Here is a 19,163-nt window from a genome sequence, read left to right on the forward strand (position 1 = left end):
GACTACGATATTTTCTGGTTGGTTAAAAGAGAGCTATTGATGTTTTATAAGAATATTATTTATCCAGCAATCTCATTCTACCAATATTAATATTGATAGTTTTTAAATTCTGTTGAACTTTCTGTGTAGATAACCATATTATCTTCATTTACTGGTATTTTCCCCTCTTTCCTTCCCATTTTTAAAACTTTTTGGTTTTCTTGTTTTGTTTTATTTACCAGAATCTCCAATAGCAGTGATAATATTAACCTTACCTTTTTTCTCACAGTCAAAAAAAATCTGATTAAGAGTTTTTGGCATATACTCTTACCAGGTAGACTGATGATCTCCTCATTTCCTGTCATCAAAGAGTTAACATGTACCATAATGTTCATTGCAGCACTGTTTACAATAGCCAGGATGTGGAAGCAACCTAAATGCCTATCAACAGATGAATGGATAAAGAAGGTGTGGTACATATATACAATGGAATATTACTCAGCCATAAAAAAGAATGAAATTGAGTTATTTGTAATGAGGTGGATAGACCTAGAGTCTGTCATACAGAGTGAAGTAAGCCAGAAAGAGAAAAACAAATACCATATGTTAACTCATATATATGGAATCTAAAAAAAAAAATGGTACTGGTGAACCCAGTGACAGGGCAAGAATAAAGATGCAGATGTAGAGAATGGACTTGAGGGCACAGGGTTGGGGGGCAGGTGGCAAAGGGGAAGCTGGGACAAAGTGAGAGAGTAGCATTGACATATATACACTACCAACTGTAAAATAGGTAGCTCGTGGGAAGTTCCTCCATATCATAAGGAGATAAACTCGGTAATGGATGATGACTTAGAGGCCCAGGATAGGGAGCATGGGAGGGAGTTGCGGGTGGGTGGGGATATGGGGTTATATGTATAAATACAGCTGATTCACTTTGGTATATCTTAAAAATTGGCACAACAGTGTAAAGCAATTATATTCCAATAAAGAGCTTAAAAAAAAAGAGTTAATATTCTAACATTTATATCATAAATAGATGTTGCCCTTAATCAGATGTGTTTCCTTCATTTTATTTGAGATATTCATCTAAATATCTCATTTGGTCCATTAATGTGGTGTGTTTTTTTTTTTTTTTCATTTATATTCTGATATTAAACCATCCTTGCATTCCTTATATAAACCACACTTGAATATTAGTATTATTATTATTAAAGTATACTATTTGTTTTGGTTAGCTAATATTTTGTTTAGGATTTTTTTGCCTTTATGTTCATAAGTGAAAGGGACCTATGATAATCTTTTCTTGTACTGTAATTATCTGCATTTAGAATTAAACTTTTTTTTTTCTGTTTTGTTCAACTTATATGAACAAGGCTCATTTCTTCCATGTGTACCTGTTTTAATTCCTCTTATTTTGGCAAAGATGGGGTGGGCTGGAGGGGTGGTTTTGGTGTATTAGGATTGGGGCCTTTTGATAACCATTTAATTTTCTTTAATACTTATTGTTATATTCAAATCTTCTATATTCTTTTAAATCTGTTTTTTGCTTTTTAAAATAAGATATTTATACATTAAATTTAAAGGCAACTAGCTTTCATAATATTCTTTTATTATTTTAGAATTTCTGCTGTATATGTTGTTATTGTATCTTTTTCATCGTCAGTTTCATTTGCATTTTCTCTTTTGTTTCCTTGATTGGTCTTGTCAGTGTTTTGTCTAGCGTAGTCTTTTAAAGGATCAACTTTTGGTTTTGTTTTTTCTTTGCTTTGCTTTCTGTTTCATTAATTCCTGCCCTTATCTTTATTATTCAGTTCCTTCTTAGGGTTGACTCTGTTAATTGTTCAATAAGTGAAAATTTAATACAATTTCTTTTTTATTTTTTTATTTTCTTACAAGTGAATTAAAGGTATAGGTTTCTCTCTAAACTCTTTCAGTTATATGCTCTAGAAATTTTGATATTTAATATTTTCATTGTCATTCTATTCAAAGGATTTTTCAGTTTCTGTTATGATTTCCTCCTTAGTGTTATTTAACATTGTTTTTAAAAAGTTTTGGATGTGTGATATTTTTAGCTACCTTTAAAATTTTATTTGTAAATTTAGTCACATTATAGAAAAAAGGCAATCATTTCATATTGATTCTTTGGAATTTATTGAAGCACTTTTCTAGAGTTAATATTTTCCATGTGCTTATAAAGAATATATTTTCTCTGTTGTATATGTATTGCTAGATATTTGAAATAGTTCAAGCTTATTACTTATGCTTTGTTTTGTTTTGTTTGTTTATTTGTTTTTTGATCATTTATATCATTGCTTATATTTTCTCTGTTGGATTTATCTGTTACTCCCCAGGGTAATTTTAGTTATTGCTTTATACATGTCAAGCCTATATTTTTAGATTTATGTATATTCATGATTATAGTATCTTCTCAGAACTAGTATGTGATATCTCTCATTGTCGCTTTTGATGTTTTCACGTTGAATTTTGTCTTGATATTAAAAATTTTGATAAGACACTCTCACATTGCCCTCCAAAAAGGTTATAGTCATTTATACTTCACTTGGCTTATACTGTATGAGACTCCTTCCCCCCCACATTCTCCTATGTGACAAATTTTAAGGCCTGTGCATCCTAACTTTCTGTCTTTATTGGTAGCTTGGGAAACTGGACCTGATGCATAGTTCTGGCACTTCTAATCTTCATTTTGTTCACTGCCTATCATATTCTAATCACAGTCACCTTAATTGGGTCACTCCAAACAGTGTCCTGATTCCATTAAGGATGGTGCTTGGAAAATTTGACTTAATCATGTATTAAATCACATTTTATCCTTCTTGTTGGGGTTGCCCCAGAACTCAGATTTCTCTGAGAACAGGATTGGCCCACCTTCTCATTCAGATATGTCTTCCCTTGGAGTCTACTGCAAAGTGTAGCCCGGTTCCTGTTAGCTACCCTGAACCGGTTGTCAGCATGAACGCAAGCTGCTGTGGTCCTCTGCTTGCTGTAAATCTAAGGGCCCCTCAACTCAGGTCTCAAGGAGGCAGAGGATCAGGAGGTGAACAGTTGACCATCTAATCCTGCTGCTTTGTTGTTGGTTCTGCTTGTGAGCCCTCGTGTCTGAATTTTACAGCATGATTTGGGGGTGCCAAGCTCCATTGATCGCCATTACTGCCCCTGGCCTGAATTACTCTTGAATTCTGCTACACTTGACTGGTAAGCTATCAGTGGAGTTTGCTGCTACCCTGAGGCCATTATGCAACATCTTCTTCAGGGAGTTAGAACGTCAGGGAGTTCATATCTCTTGCCACCACCTCCATCCCCAGCCCCACCTCCTCCCTCCCCTGTGGTGAGGTTCCTCTCAACATTCCTCTCTGACCTGGTGCGTTCATAAATAGCTAGGCTCCTTGAACAACTTCTGTAGAAGCTTAAAGGTAACATCCTTTGCATCTCTAGAGCATTTTATATTCTTCAAAGCACTTCCAGCTACATATTATCATTTGATGCTCACAAAAAACTCTTTCAGGTATTTAGGTTAGGTATATTATCTGGATTTCACCAATGAGGAAATAAGAGATGGTGATGAGGACTTACCCAAACTCAGGGACTTAGTTAATGTGGAACGGTTATTAGAACACACTTTGGTTTTGGTTAGTGAATTTGTTTATTCATTCATTAATTCACACACTCATACTGAGAGGCAGCAGAATGGAAGGAGCAAGGGTTTTGCGGACAAACTTTGGTTTGAAACTTGTTGCCAGATTATTAGCTGTGTGATCTTGGTCGTGCGCTTCGCCTCTCTCTCAGAAGATCAGTTTCCTGATTTGTAGTATAGGGGAACATTATATCATGTTTATATGTGATTTAACAATCCATGAAAATTACCTGGCAATAATAGTGTCTGGCATATGGTAGGTTATAGGTAAAATGTTACTATAGACAATATATAATATAATATAATATAATGTAATATAATATAATAGTATAATATAATATAATATATATTAAATAGGTTACTAGTATAGGTAAAAACAGCCAAATATTGACCATTTTATAATGGTAGGAACTCAGTGGCTACCATTTATTGAGTCCTTCCCTATTGTACGTATCCAAGGCCCTGCTAGGCCCCAAGAATTTCAAATACAAGTGAGGCCGGGTTTTCTTGTGTGTCTGTATCTTCTCCTAGACTCTAGTCCTGGAGGGTCAAACCTGTCTCCATTGTATTCCTGACACTACGAACAATGCTAGGGAGTAGGTGCTTAATAAATGCTTACTGAACTGAAAAGGTCCCTGCTCACCAGGAGATGACCAGCAATGAAGGTGGGCAGAAACATAATCATATATTCTAATAAACTGTTACAGGTATTTAGATAGACACACACAGGCCATGGCGAGAGCCCAAGGGAAAGGATGCTCGGTTCTACTGGGGGAGGGGGCAGTGCAGTGCAGAGGCAGGGGCACACCTTCCTAAAGCAGGTGCCTGAAGACTAACTGCAAGTTCTGTCAGTGGAAAGGAGCAAAAGCAATTTGCTTATCTTGGACTACAAGTGCTCTCTCCACTAACCCCCTTCTAATGTGTGAAATTGAGTTTGTATTCACAGCACTTCTTTGTTTGTCTTGCAGTCCTTCTGTTGCTGGTGTCTCCCATAATGTATTGCTTTGTAAAGTGCTTTCCTCTATCCTGAGTATAAAAGAGACGCTCAGTAAAACCAGAGTCTATTCTTCAGGTGTCACAACTAGCCATCGCGTAACAAAGTATAATATATCGTGCGAGAAGAAATAGAGGAACAGAAGAGATATTTTAAAGAGAGCAAATAAAACATCAAAGTGGGAGAGTATAGACTGCATTCAAGTTAATAAACTGTCATGGCAGAGTGGACCACTTCTCAATGTGAAGGAACCTGATTTAGTGACTGATGAGTGTAGGATGGGAGTCCCATTGGAATGAAGTTAGCTGCTACTTTTGCCAAATTCTAAATCTTTTGGTTCTCCTTGAGAACAGTCCTTGAAATTTAACAGATTATTATTATTATTATTATTATTATTATTTTGCCAATAGCTCTTTGAGGTGCTAAACCCATCTGTCTTCCTCTGGGTATTCAATGCTGCTGGACTCTATTTAGTGTTGCTTGGCTTGGAGCTCTGGGAGGAGGAATTCGGGCCCAGCTGCCCTGCTTGACTGGGGACAGTTCATCACATGGGTTGCCAGGGCCACGTAGTCATTCCCGGTTTCCACAGAGACTCAGAGCCTAGCAAGCTGTCAGGAGTAAACTTTGCTCAGACGTGAACCACCAAGCTACTCATCTTACTTGCAAGAGAGAGACAAGGCCATCAATACAAGGCTCCTTCTTAGCACTGTGGAAGGATGACTACAACAGCAAGGGTTCCAAAAGGTTTTCTGCCAAGAACTGGATTGGATTTTGTGCTTCTTCAGCCACAAAATGTCCCAGCCTCTTAGCCCCAGATCATGAATGCCTTTCGTGGTCAGTCTGCTCAGCCTGGGCACTTCCTTACCTTTCTTTACTCAACATGCTCATCATTACTGTTTTCTTTCTGTTAGCTAAACTCTCAAAGCTTTTAGCTTCCTAATATCTTACCTTTTCCCCCCTCAAACAAGCAGGAGCTATGAAGCGGCATTTTTATCCTTGATTTCACTGTCTCTCTCTTTGGTTTGGGGTGCAGTTTGTAGACTATTTCCTTGGAGTATAAAAATGCTGTGTGTATGCATTGGCATGCTGGTGCTGTAATATCATTGACGACGGCAACATTACATAACTGTTTTGAGCTTCAGTTTCTCCGTTTGAGAAATGGGGATGAAATGACTAATTTATAGGGTTTCTAGGAGGACCAAAGAGGAGGAAATGCTTAATACGGTGCGTAGCACATACCAGATATACAATAAATAATTATTTAAAACAAATTAAAACAACCTAAGCAGAACTAGTTCTATTTCAATAAGGTGAGCTCTTGGAGCATGGTGAGACATGAAAAGAGAAATGACCGAGCTCTGTAGAGAGCTGTGACCTCAGTGTGGTGCAGAGTGTAAAATTTAGGGGCACATGTGGAAGTAAAAAGGTGGGAGTTTGTTGTAAAAGGTAAAAAGTTGTGAGTTGCGTGCAAACATGAAGTCAGTCATTTCAGGAAAGTCACTGTATCAGTAATTTAATAGCATTTGTCCAAATCACTGTACTTTGATGCATAAACAAATGGGAATAAATCTATTCTTCGTAATAACTGATGATGTAAGAGGCAGTGTGATGTAAAGCAATGGAACGCAAATTGGCCAGAAAGCCGGAAGATCCAGGTTCATGTTCATTTCACTTAATTTGGCTCATGGTCTCGGACTTCTTAGCTTTTCTGAGTTTTCACTTCAACATCCATAAAATGATGATGATAATGTCTTTCTTATTTCCCACCTGCTGGCTTCTTGTAAGGATCAGAGATGTTTTTAAAAGTACTGCCTATGTATGGGTTGTTTTTGATTTAGTTTTAAGAGCTGGATGGGTTGCTGAAGAATTTGCAGGCTCTTGTCCTCTTTGAGATGAAAACAAATTAAAGGCAGCAAGAATGGGGGCTCGTTATGTATTTGTAGTTTCCTATATCCAGCTGTTCCAGACCATGTTTTGTTGGTAGCCTCTGCTGAGCCCATTTCGCTGCTCACTTTGCCTGGTCTTTGCCAACCCTTGGCCCCGAGAGCAGTTCAAGGATGGGTTGTGACAGGAGCACCGGGGATCTTGCAGCAACAGCCAGACCCCGCTCTTGGAGACTCCTATGTTCGTGCACTTGGCGTGACTACCTGGACCTCTTGCATCCTCTTTCCGTTGTTTGTTCGTGTTGGTCTGCTGCTGATGGCTGTAGCAGTGGCATCTTTTATTGTCTTGCTCAAGGATTTCTAATGCTTTTTGAAAGTTTTTTTTTTCTCTTACTCTGCTGCACAAACAGGAGAGATATAAAACTAGGTTAGAAAATAGAAGTTGGGTTTGATGACCAGTAAAAGGAGACAGGTTCCTTGACTTGCAGTATCCAGCCTCTTCCCAGACAGATCATGTAGTACGGGTTGTAATTCAACCACGCTCTCTTTGTGTCTCCAGGGAGTCGACGAGTTGAAGATGAAGCCCAGAGCAGAGTGCTGTTCCCCCAAGTTCTGGTTGGTGCTGGCCGTCCTGGCCGTTTCAGGCAGCAGAGCTCGTTCTCAGAAGAGCCCGCCCAGCATTGGCATTGCTGTCATCCTCGTGGGCACTTCAGACGAGGTGGCCATCAAAGATGCCCACGAGAAAGATGACTTCCACCATCTCTCTGTGGTGCCCCGCGTGGAGCTGGTAGCCATGAACGAGACGGACCCGAAGAGCATCATAACCCGCATCTGTGATCTCATGTCTGACCGGAAGATCCAGGGGGTGGTGTTTGCTGACGACACGGATCAGGAAGCCATCGCCCAGATCCTTGACTTCATTTCAGCCCAGACTCTCACCCCCATCCTGGGCATCCACGGGGGCTCCTCCATGATAATGGCAGACAAGGTAAAGGGGGGTCGCAGGGGGAAGAGCCTGGGGGTGTGTACTGAGAACTAAATGATGCATTTGTTTGAATGCAAAATGATTATGAAAGATGGAGGGTAACCAGATGGTAACCAGAGGTAACCAGAATGCACTGAGTGAGTGGATAGACCAGAAACTAGTCTGATGGTTTGGAGATGGAAGCGAGGGAAAGGTGCTGGTGTCTAGAAGCTCCTTTCATTTGGAGCGGTCTGTGTGTCCATTTGTTTGTAAATGGATCCACTGAAATGACTAAGAGATGTTGAAGCCTGCAGCTCAGTGATACATTTTCTTCAAATACGTGTATGAGTAGCTAGTTCAAAACGTTAGAAAAGGTGTGCTCTATTCTTCCTTGATGACACATGTTCTCCCCCCACACCAGTGTCAAGAATATAAAAGAAAATCCCCTGAGGCAGGTAATTTGTCTCCTTGAGGATAGAGGTGTCCTAGAGAAGTACTGCTTGCTGGGGTGTCCAGGCTCAAAGTGCATCAATCTGCACATGTGAATGGGTTGTAGCGCTTAGAAACAGTCTCAGCTGTGTTCTCCCCGGGCTTGGATTTGAAGGCAGTGCTTCTTAACCTTGCTGGCACATTGGAATCCCCCGAAGGGCTTTCACACAACCGGTGCCCGGGTCTCACCCCCAGAGATTCTGATTGTTGGTCTGGGGTACAGCCTGGGCTTTAGGATTTTTAAAGGCTCCCCAAATGATTTTAGCGTGCGATTAAGGCTGAGAACCACTGCTCTGAGGCTGCACATAAATCGTAGTCTCTCCTACACTAATGTGACATTAATCGTCACATGACAAAGTCATTATCACGTGACACCGATGCTTATTCTCTAACTGCAGAAAAAGTGTTTTGTTTGTAGTTATGTTTTGTTTTTACATTTTTCACTTATCTGGTGATTTTTCCTTGCTTTATATTGATACAATGATTATTGCTTATTGCCTGACTACAGCACTTCCCACATATGTCATTGCAGTCACTTATTTCTTAGAATGATTCATTTCACAGATGCAGTATTTGTTTTGCATCACTTTGGGTTTCTTAAATTGTTCCGACTTTTGTATTGTCATCTTATACTTCTTAACATCATTTTCAAAACTTAAAAGACATGCTGTGGGGTTAATGATGTTTGCAAACACCTCGAAACCTAGCACAGACACCACAAGCATGCTTACTTGGCCGGTTGAGAACCACCAGGGCGCAGGGCTTAAGAGAGTAAAATAACCTTGTGTGATCACTATTGCCATCTGTTGGCAGCAGGCAGAGATGACATGTCTGTTTAGGAGCTTCCTTTATTCAATCTAGGAAAGGTCAAGAGGAAAGTACTAAGTGGAGGAACTTCAGTAGCATATGAGAAAGATATTGTCCCATTCACATAGGTGAAGGCACAAGTAAGGATGTTAGAAAAAATGCTGCCACAAGGAGTCATGCTAAGGGAAGTGGGATAAACTTAAACAGAATAGAAAATACAGATGGACTATGGCAAAACCTATTGAGTTTTTGTTTCAGGTAGATTCTTTTAAACATCATTGTCCTTAGCAAATTATATTATATTTTAGCAGTGGTATTTTGAGGGTACAGTTTGCATGGAAAGAATGCCAAGATGGATGAGCCACAGTTTTGAATCAGAAATAAGTGTAAACTTCCTTTGAGAGCAAGAAAGGTAAAAATGATTGATTGATTGATTGATTGATTGATTGATTGATTTAGCTGTGGACTGTTGTGCAACCTGTTATTTCAGGCTAGCCCCAGTGCAAGATGTTGTTGGATAAACTGGTTGGTTGCTTCTCTGCTGTGTCCCTTACAAATGCATAATAACGATGTGATAGTATGAAGAATGATGCAGGCCATGTGAAGAGACTGGGCTCCTGTGTTCACTGATGTATCCTAGGTGCTTTACAGTGTTTACCATGTGCTGGGCACACACTGCTTTGCCTGCACTATCTTATTTAATGCTCTTAACAGCCCAGTGAGCTAAGTGATGTTATTTATCTCCATTTAGCAGATGGGGAAGCTGAGGCTCAGAAAGGTTGATTAACATCCCAAATGATGCTTCTAGTAAATGGCATCCAGGACTTTAACATTGGTTGCTGGCTCCACAGGCCTTGTGCTCGATTGCCTATCAGAAAAATGGAGAGGCTGGTTAAGGTCTCACATACCTTCCTTTTCTTTACTTTCTCCTCTGTTACATAGCCCTGTGGTGGATGTAATCTGACCAGAAGTGATCCAGATGGCAGTGCCAGAATCTGCCTAGAGGAGAGGATTAACGAACTATGGGAAGATGGAGGCTTAGGTGCAGCATAATTCCTTAGGGGGGGCCGTTGGCTGTCAGTCCCAGGGGTAAAACGGAAGATGGAAGCCAGTGAGGGGGATTCTTCCAGGTTATCGTAAGGAGATCCCCCTCTGGTCTCTTCCCCCTTCCCCCACTGCAACCACACTCCAGTATCCCATCTTATCTTTGTCTCTTTCCACCAAAAAAAAACGAAGGTAAGCAATGATTGTTAGGCACTCTGCTAAAATAGCCTAAATAATATCTGACTGACTCTGGACCTGAAAAGAAGAGCTTCTAAAAGGTAGGTAGAAAGAGGAAAAAGAAGAAAAAGAAGAAAGAAGCAAGCAGGAGGTCCTGGTGCCACAGAATTGGGAGGGTTGAAGGCTTAGTCACCCGGGTGAGAGGCCCGGATGGGTGGGCGGGGCCGCTGTTGGGGGGAGGGGCAGCCGGACCACTGGGACCCAGAGGGCAGCAGCATCGAGATTCCGGGCAACTGTGCAGAGGGACATTCACAGGCTTAAAGGATCAGCCAGAAGGCAAATAAAAAGAGTTCCCCAGATCGTAGAGAAATAAGCTTTGGGGACAAGTTTCAAAAATAAAACACCTCTAATTCTAACGCCAGCTTTTTTTTGATAGAAGTTTAGTTTTAGTACCATGACCATATTTTACCAACATAGAATGGGGACACAGAGTTTGACAACTCTGAATCAACTATGGGGCAATAGGACAACACATTTGAAAGTGGAACTAATGCAGAAAATCTAAGAAATACAGCTTTGCTACGTTTAAGGCATAGTTTTGAAGGTACAGTCACCACCTGAAGGATGGTGAATAAGCCTTCCATTTTGCTTCCTCCTTCTGTGAGATAGGTAATTGCCACTCTGTTTTGACTCAGTTGTTTGTTTGTTTGTTTGTTTCAAATAAAACTCACTTATTAAGTGTCCTTGTGGAAGATTGGTTTATAGGGAGGAAATTCCTGATTCAAGGAGTTTGTTGTGGAAGAAAGGTAGCACAGTTAGTTACAAAGACTTTTTGGCAAAAGGAGAGAGACATGAGCTCATCATCTGGCCAGGTAGCTTGCGCTCACTTTTTTGCATATGCTATTAATCAGTAAGAACATTAATTAGTTTCCACTTTCCCGTAGAGGAAATGCACCTCGTACCATGGCAGAAAGAAGCACGGGAGCTGATAGAGCAGAGCTCTTCTAAGCTCAGAATTCGGAGTCAGAGCAATTTTAACCATCACTTCCTAGATGTGGGGATCTGGACAACTTACCAACCACTTATGCTAAACCTTGGTTTTCTTGTCTATACCATGGTGATAATAATATATCCAGTATAAGGTTGTTGAAGATTAAATGAGGTAATACAGTGCAGGTGCCTCACTAAGTGTCTAGCACAGCATTCAGTAGGCTAAGCTGAAGGTCATATGGAGCAGTTTGAAGAAAGGGAAAAGGCTTCATGGTACAGGAGAAGCATGGGAATTGAACAGAATCACAGCCAATTGTAGACACACTTCTGAACTGGAGACCAACCAAGAAGGAAGCTCAGGTGAAAACCTGGGGAAGGGCTCTGAAGCGTGGTGGGAGCTTTGGTCTTCCTCACCAGGGAGGCAGAAGCTCACTGGTAGTGTAGCCGCCCCAGGGCCATAAAGGGTATGTTCAGTGAAGGAGAAACTCTAACAAGGAAAGAACTACTCGGCGCTTGTTGCAGAAGACTGTTTAGAATAGTACCGGAGCCCATTTAAAAATGTATGAGGTGATTTTTGGCAGTTCCCCATCTGAGTATAAAGAGCCTATTTTATTTTACCTTGCTATAATTGCTTTTATTCTCCCTGAGATCCTGGATTTAGGATGCACGTCTGAATCCAAATAATGAACTAAAGCTAGACATACTTTCATTTCTTTCCAGGAGGTCTCTCTGCTGATTTGCTGAAATCTTTCTTGGGTTTTCAGATTTTAGCTCAGAGAGGTTAAGTAACTAATCCAAGATATCACAGCTTATGAGCAATGGGACTGGGATTCAGATCCCAGAAGAACCTGTTTTGAAGGCTGTGCTTTCTATTTATGCAATTCTGCCCCACGAAGCACCGCGCTAAGAATTGTAAGTCCTGTGTTTCAGTCTCCATTCTCAGGAGCTTTGGAAATTTAGGCAAACAAATCACTTCAGCTACATGATACGCAGTTTCTAGTTTGTAAGATTTAAATTTTATTTTCTGCCCTACCCACTTTACAACATTTTAAAGATATAAAATAAAATAGTTGGAAAAATGCTGAGCAAACAGATACTCTAGGTGAGGGAATTAAAAAGCGGCACTAGGGAATGATGGCCATTGACAGCTGTTTTGTCACTGTCATGAGGACCCATGAAATGGCTCGGGCAGGTGGTAGAGAGGAACACAGAACGTGGGGGTTACAGTAGGATCAGGCGAGAGGACGGAAGATCCAAGCTTTAAGGCTGCAGAAATGGAAGAGAGAAGCTGTGCTGAGTAAGGGGTTAGGTCTGGAAATAGAGGTGTGGATCAGAGTGAAGTACAGTAGCTAAGGTACGTGTCACGCTCCTTATCTTGTTCATCCCTAAAGGGCAGGTGAGAATATTCTTGCTCTGGCATCTGTTGCCGTGATTCTTTCATTTCTAAATTTATTGGTTGAGAATTAATACTTTGACTAGCACTCTGATTTTCTGTGCAGAAAGCCACGTTTTGGAATCCAACTGGGACCAGGAAGGTGGCCCTTACTCTCCTTCGGCCCCATCTTCTCTTGCTCTCCCCCTGCTAATGGCGGTGTGTTTGGAGAGAGTAGCTGAGCCAGCGGTGGAGTGTGACCCTGTAAATGGCCTAACTGCCTTCCATCTGCTCATGTGGGTTTCCTTATCTAACATAATCTTGAAACCAGGATGGCCATGCTATTCATACCCCCAACTCTATGCTTCTTCCCGAATTTGGGATGGCTTTGAATTTTTTCTTACTTTGTTCCTTAGTTGTTTGTGATGTGGTATTTCTTGGGACAGCATACTTCAAGAGCAAACTGTGGTGCTAGAATATTTTCGGGAGATGAGCGGAGTTAAGACATAGAGGTGGGGGAGGCAGGACGGTAACAAAGCCGATATCATATGCCAACCTGGTGCCAGGCATGATGCCAATGAGCACTGTAATCCTTCGGCAGTCCTGTGAGACAAGTAGCATTATTGCATTTCATGGGGAAAATAAGTCAGAGAGAGCTTATGTATCGTGGCCGAAGTCACATCGCTAGAAAAATTGTGGGACTGGGATCTGAGCCTTTGTCTTTTTAAATTTTTCCGTCGACTTTAAAACTTCTAGTCCACACATTGAGGAAGTCAGAAAAAAGCTAGGATAGAATCATCTGGGGGTCTGGGGGTCCCTTACTCCTCTCCCATTTTTCCTACCTCCTTGAACTATGCTTTGGGGGAAGACGAGTGGTCAGTTCTCTCTAAGACATCATAGACTTTGCAGTGATGCTGCCCTCAAGCCTATGAGGATTCCAGGTCTTTCCACCTGTGTCTTGTTGGCCAGCACATCTGGTCTTTTCCTGTTGGACCTGCGATTTGCTTTCAAGAGACCAGCCACTTGAAGTCCAGGTGCCGTTTTAATGCCTGGAAAAACTGAGAGCCCAGAAATTGCTGTAGGCATTCATAGAAATTAAGGCACTTGCTGCTAGAAAGTAACACGTGAGCCAGTACTTCTCACGGAGCCTCCAAGAGGTGATGGTGTGTCTACGGAAGGAAGTGACACCACATGGAGGGAACACAGGTTTTGGAGCCAGTGGACTCAAGCTCTGTGTGTTCCCAGTCATGTGACTGTAGTTGTGCTCTTTAAACACTCTTAGCCTCCAGTTTTCCATGTGTAAACTGGGGACAGAAATAACACCTGGTTCTTAGTGGGTACCAAGCTTCATGAAGCAGTATGCCCAGTGCTTGGTAAACAGTAGGCCCTCAGTATACACTGTCTTGTATTTTCCTACACCAGGCCTTACTAAAATCATTTGAAGAAAATGGGATTCGAGTGTTTTTCTGTTAACCGAAAGAAAGGAGCTTGGGATGTCAATACCCTTCATTTTAAGCCTAGGGGACCAGCAGCAGCTCCGTGGGTTCTGCTTCTGTGGTGACACAGTTGCTGACTGTGCCCTGATCAGGACTTATCATGATTTTCAAAGCAGAGACATACCGTGATTCCAATAAACTGATACACATAGGATGTAGGTAATGAAGGTAAACCAAGAACATTAAAAAAAAAAAGTATAGCAGAAAGAAATAGTCTTTGAATCCAGGGTCACTCATCGATTTGTCAGTGTTGATATGAAAGAAAAAGTGAGCGATAAAGATGAGGGGAATATTAAAGGGACTAGGTAGGAAGTAGTAATATGGTATAGACATAGGAGGGCACTTAATTTACTAACTGTCACCAGCCCGTTTTTAATAGATCACACTGATATTGCTGAAAAACTCCTTGGATTCTGATTTCTACACCAAGATGTTTTCATTCCCCTTTCTGAGACTTCTGTGATTCTATCTTTTTGCCTCTTTTTTAGGCTTTATATCTATATTCTATTCAACGTATTTTCATTCTGTGGCTTAAGGGTTCCACATGCATGAGAATAACATTCAAAGCTAGTTTTATTCCATTTTTCTGAGGGCAAAATAATTTATTGCTACAATTCTATTTTACAGAGACAGAGAACACCCGAGTTTATCATGGGTCGTTAGGAGGTTACAATGAGAAAGAGAACTAACATTGACCGATCATTTCCTTTTGTCAAGCTCTGAGCTGGTCACCTTATAGGAACTTGTATATGTATAACGTTACTTCAGTTAATTTTTTCATTGCATTTATGAGGCGTGCATTTTGTCTGCATTTATTGGTGTCTCAGCACAAGGCTCCTGGAGTTGGGGACTGCTGGGGCTGGTGCGGTGACACAGTGTTGTCAGGGCTGACCTCTGGGATTCTCTTGGAATTTTGGTCATGGTCGTGAGGAGGCTGCCCTTGCTCTAGGCGTCCTGCCCACACCCAAAGCAGGGAAAGCCAGGGGGCGGGTATTATCAGCTCAGGAAAAATCTTCCCCATATCTTTGATCTCATGACCCCGAATCATGTCACATGGCCACCCCTGTGGGACGGGTTGCAGGCTCTCTGGTGGAGGTGGCAAGGGGACAAGGGTTGGGACCAACTTTGAGGTTCGTCAACAGACAGTGCCTCTCAAAGGAAGGAAGTGATGACCTGGGAATTCGACCATTGTTTGTGTGACTCTAAAGCTCAGCATCACTCATCAGTCATTTCTCCTGCTTCACACCAAGCTCTGCTTTTGTGCCCTTGGTCCAGTAGCCTCACACGTCCTCCAGAACCAGGACCTTGGCTTATCCGTTACATCCCTTTTCCCCTTAATTATCAACTTATTCCTCCCTGCTGGCATCTGCCCTCTAGCTTAGTGGTTCTTGGGAGATGTCTGGAAATGTATTGGGGGAGTTTTTTGGATGGTAATAATGACTGGTGTGTGTGTGTGTGTGTGTGTGTCTATGGGCGTGTGCACCCACTACTGGCACTTAGAACGCAGAGGCCAGGTGTGTTAAGTTTCCTGCAGTACACGTGATAGTGCCCACCAGTCAGGAATACTCTTACCCAAAGTGTCAATTTTGCCCTCACTGAACATGCTCAGATCACTCTAATATTAATACATAAACAAACCTGGAAGCTTTCCTTGACCTTGGTTTTCCTCCCTCACTCTTTCTTGTCATAGTTAAATTCCTTAAATGCTTGTCTGAAATTGCTGTTTTCACTTCCTCATCTTTTCCTTTATTCACAATGCCAAATCCAAATGAGGTTTTCACGTTGTTCGTAACCTTCTGCAGCGCTGAACGCCGTTGACCCTTTTAGTAGTGTTACAAAAATCGTGATGACAAGAATCATTAGGTTTGTCACAGATTTGGTGACAGTGGCAACGCGGGTGAGTGGAATTTGGAACGTGGGTGGGTCACGGGAGGGAAACGACCGGTAAGCAGTTGGACTTGGGACTGGAGGTAGAGAGAGTGATTTGGGCTGGAAGTTAAGAGGTGAGCCTCGTTAGCAGGGAGAGAGGGTTGTTGAAACCAGGAGGGTGGAGGAGAGGCTCAGAACGAACAAGTGGGGTGGGGAGAGAAGCGTGTCCAGGACGGAACCCCCATTTGAGGGATGAGAGGAGGGGGAGATGGAAGAGAGCTAAAGAAATCCTTTGATAAGAAGAGAACCAGAATGAAGAGGGAAAAGAAGCTTATATAAAGCAGGAGTGAGTAGCCGCCCAGTCAGGGGGTCAACCCCGGCCCCTCCCTTCCCCGCAGGACACTTATGCCAACTGTAGAGAAGCCTTGTCGCGGGCCCCTCCCCTCCGTGCACCGCAGTGACCTCCGCGGCACTCCTGCCCTCTCGTCCTCCCCCCCACGTGGCAGCTTACCTACGTGATTCTTTACAGACTCAGATCTGGTTGTTAAACACCTTCACTTAAAACTCCACACCGGCTTCCCACAGCGGAGACCAGGACATCCTCTTTGATGCGGTCCCAGGCCACCCCGCCAGGATTTCCTCTTCACCTCCCTGCCCTTCAACAGCAATGTCAGGCCTCGCTAAATGAGTCACCTCTCCCGGACCAGTCCTGGCTGTTTTACGTCTCTGGGCCTTGGTCGGTGCCTCCTCCTCTCCTTCAAATATCCTCCTCCTTGTCCACCCAGAAGCACCTACTCACTTTCCAAGAGAAATCATGGCACTTCTGTGAACCCTTTTCTGACTTCTCATCTTCACAGAATTTACTATTTTTTTTTCCTGCTTCACCTGTGCCCTATTTAAGCCATCTTGTTTACTTACCTGTCTCATTTGTTGTACAGTGGGCTCGTTGTGGGCCAGGCCATGCTTTATTCACTTCTGTGTCCCCAGCAGATGCCAGTGTCTGGTGCATTGTAACAGTGAACTGTTATTACACAATTAGCGATTGTTAAAACGTACACTCTCAATATACACTTTAGTGGGTTGAATGGTGGCCCCTAAAAGATACATCCGTGTCCTAACTCCTGGACCCTGTGAAGGTGACCTCATTTGAAAAAAAGATCTTTACAGATGTAATTAAGGGTCTTAGGATGAGATCATTTTGATTAGCCAAGTGGGCCCTAAATCCAGTGACAAGTGTCCTTCTGAGAGATAGAAGAGGAGAATATGTCTACACAGAGGGGAAGGCCTTGAAAGAGGTGCAGGCTGGAGTTATTTAGCCACCAGCCAAGGAAGCCACCAGAAGCTGGAAGAGGCAAACGAAGATTCTCCCCTGGAGCCTTCAGAGGGAACACGACCCTGCCGACACTCGATTTCAGGCTCCGGCCTCCAGAGCTATGGGAAAAGACATTTCTGTTGTTTTAAGCCACCAAGTGTGTGATAGTCTGTTACGGCAGCCCTAGGAAAGCAGCAACACCCACACCGCAGTTAAGAGGGGGTGCTCTGGAATCTCAGTGTCCAGGTTGTTTCCCGTTTCCACCACTTACTGTGTGACCTTTGGCAAGTGATTTCTCTGAATCTTAGGCTCCTCTTCTATAAAATGGTGGTAAAAATAGACTCTGTTTCTTAAGGTTATTAAGTTATTAAAAGTGCTTAGAAAAGTCCTGGCAAATAGCAAGAATCAGTAAGAGTGGACCTGTGGGAGGTTTTCAGCAAGGCTCCATTGAATAAATGAATGAGTGAGGAGGGTCGTGTGAACAGGAACGCAAGCCGTTCACGGCAGGATGGAACTCGCCTAGCTCGCATATTCTGGACCGCTGGGGCCTGGGACAGTGCTGAGAGGTGAGGTGTCAGAGTTAGTCAGCTATTCTTTGGTGGAATTTCAGGGTGCTGAGGCTTGTCTTTTAGCATCCCTTTCTGTTCTCCTCTCTCCTTGCGTTTGATTTTGCGTCTTTGTTTTGTGTGTAGGCGCATGCCTGTGTGTGTGTGTGTGTGTGTGTGTGTGTTTTCCACTGAGGTTGGTTGCCTGTATCTTTCTCTTCTCCAGTGCTCGGGATGGAACATCTCACCTAATTAGGCTGCCCTTCTAATCCAACATCACACTTTCAGACTTTTCTTTTTCTCTCCCCTCAAATAAAAACTCTTGCTTCTTTTCCCTTTATTCCCTTTCACGTCATACTTTTCATAGTCCTTATCACAATTGTAATGAATCATAATCATTTTTTATTAGCTGTCTATCCTGCTAGACTACAAGCTTCATGAGGGCAGAGACATGTCTTTTGCATTTTTGTTTCTGTAGAACCTAACATATAGTTTGGTGCAAGGTAAGCCCTTAATACACACTTTTTTTTTTTTGGGGGGGGGGTACACCAAGTTCAATCATCTGTTTTTATACACATATCCCCGTATTCCCTCCCTTCCTTGACTCCCTGTACACACTTACTTAAATATATGGGCGGATTGTTATTTCAGGGCAGCAGATGTCAGTGGCAACTAAGAGAAAAATATTTTAAACCCAGATAAAAGTGGACGGTAGGATTAATCTCTGGTTATTGGCAAGTACCTTCCTTATCTCTCTCCAGGCTGCTATCGCCCTCATTCTTCCCTTCTTCACATCTGCCAGATACCAGCAGTCAACACCTTGGCACTCACATCCACTTAATTTCCATCACTCATGGCAAGAGTGCAGTCTCAGGTTCGGGGTGCATTCTGAGGTAGCAGGGCAGAGCTTGTATCATGCAAAGCAGATGGGTGCCAGTGATACTCTTGACTTTATTAGCCCTCTTTCAAAGGAGGAAGCAGAAAGAAATAAACATTTTTCTTTAAAGTTTTGAAAGGCAAACATAGGCAATTCATGTGACATGCTAATCAGCCAGGTAGCACCAATGAAATGTAATCAATGCGATTACGTTTCCAAAGGTAGTAGCAAGAGATTTTGAAACTACCATTAGCAAACAACAGCCTTTCTCATGGATTTATTCTTTCATTCAAAAAATGTTTATTGAAGTATCTACTGGGTATCAGGAACTGTTCAGGGTCCTAGAGATCTAGTCCACAGAGAGGCATGTCCTCATGGTATTACATTGACTGATGATAAACACATAAATTAAACAATATTATTTTAGGCAGTGGTAAGTGTTCTAATGGAAGTAGCAGGAAGGGATATTGCAGGCTGTTTTAGGATTGTCAGGGCAGGTCTCTGAGGGGGTGGCACTTGAGATTTATATGAGGAGAAGGATCAAGAAGTACGAACGTCTGAGGAGCAGCCTTTTGGCAGAGAGAACGGCAGGTGTGAAAGTCTCAAAGAGGGGCATGTTTTCTGTTGTTTGATGAGTGGCCGGAAGGAAGGTCGGTAGAGCTGGAGGGGGATGGGCAGTGGGGGCAAAGGTAGCAGCTGAGGTTGAAAGG

At 42.4% G+C, this 19,163-nt stretch overlaps 1 protein-coding gene across 1 annotated transcript in view; it reads left to right on the forward strand.

Moving 5' to 3' along the window:
* Positions 1-7,088: 7,088 nt before the first annotated feature.
* GRIN2B (glutamate ionotropic receptor NMDA type subunit 2B) overlaps positions 7,089-19,163 on the forward strand; it is a 298,073-nt gene continuing 285,998 nt past the window's right edge. The window contains exon 1 of the mRNA XM_057702074.1: positions 7,089-7,499. Within this exon, the coding sequence (XP_057558057.1) occupies positions 7,089-7,499 (411 nt within the window). The remainder of the gene's footprint in view (positions 7,500-19,163) is intronic.

The sequence above is a fragment of the Hippopotamus amphibius genome, chromosome 12, assembly GCF_030028045.1.
Source record: "Hippopotamus amphibius kiboko isolate mHipAmp2 chromosome 12, mHipAmp2.hap2, whole genome shotgun sequence".
Taxonomy (NCBI): domain Eukaryota; kingdom Metazoa; phylum Chordata; class Mammalia; order Artiodactyla; family Hippopotamidae; genus Hippopotamus; species Hippopotamus amphibius.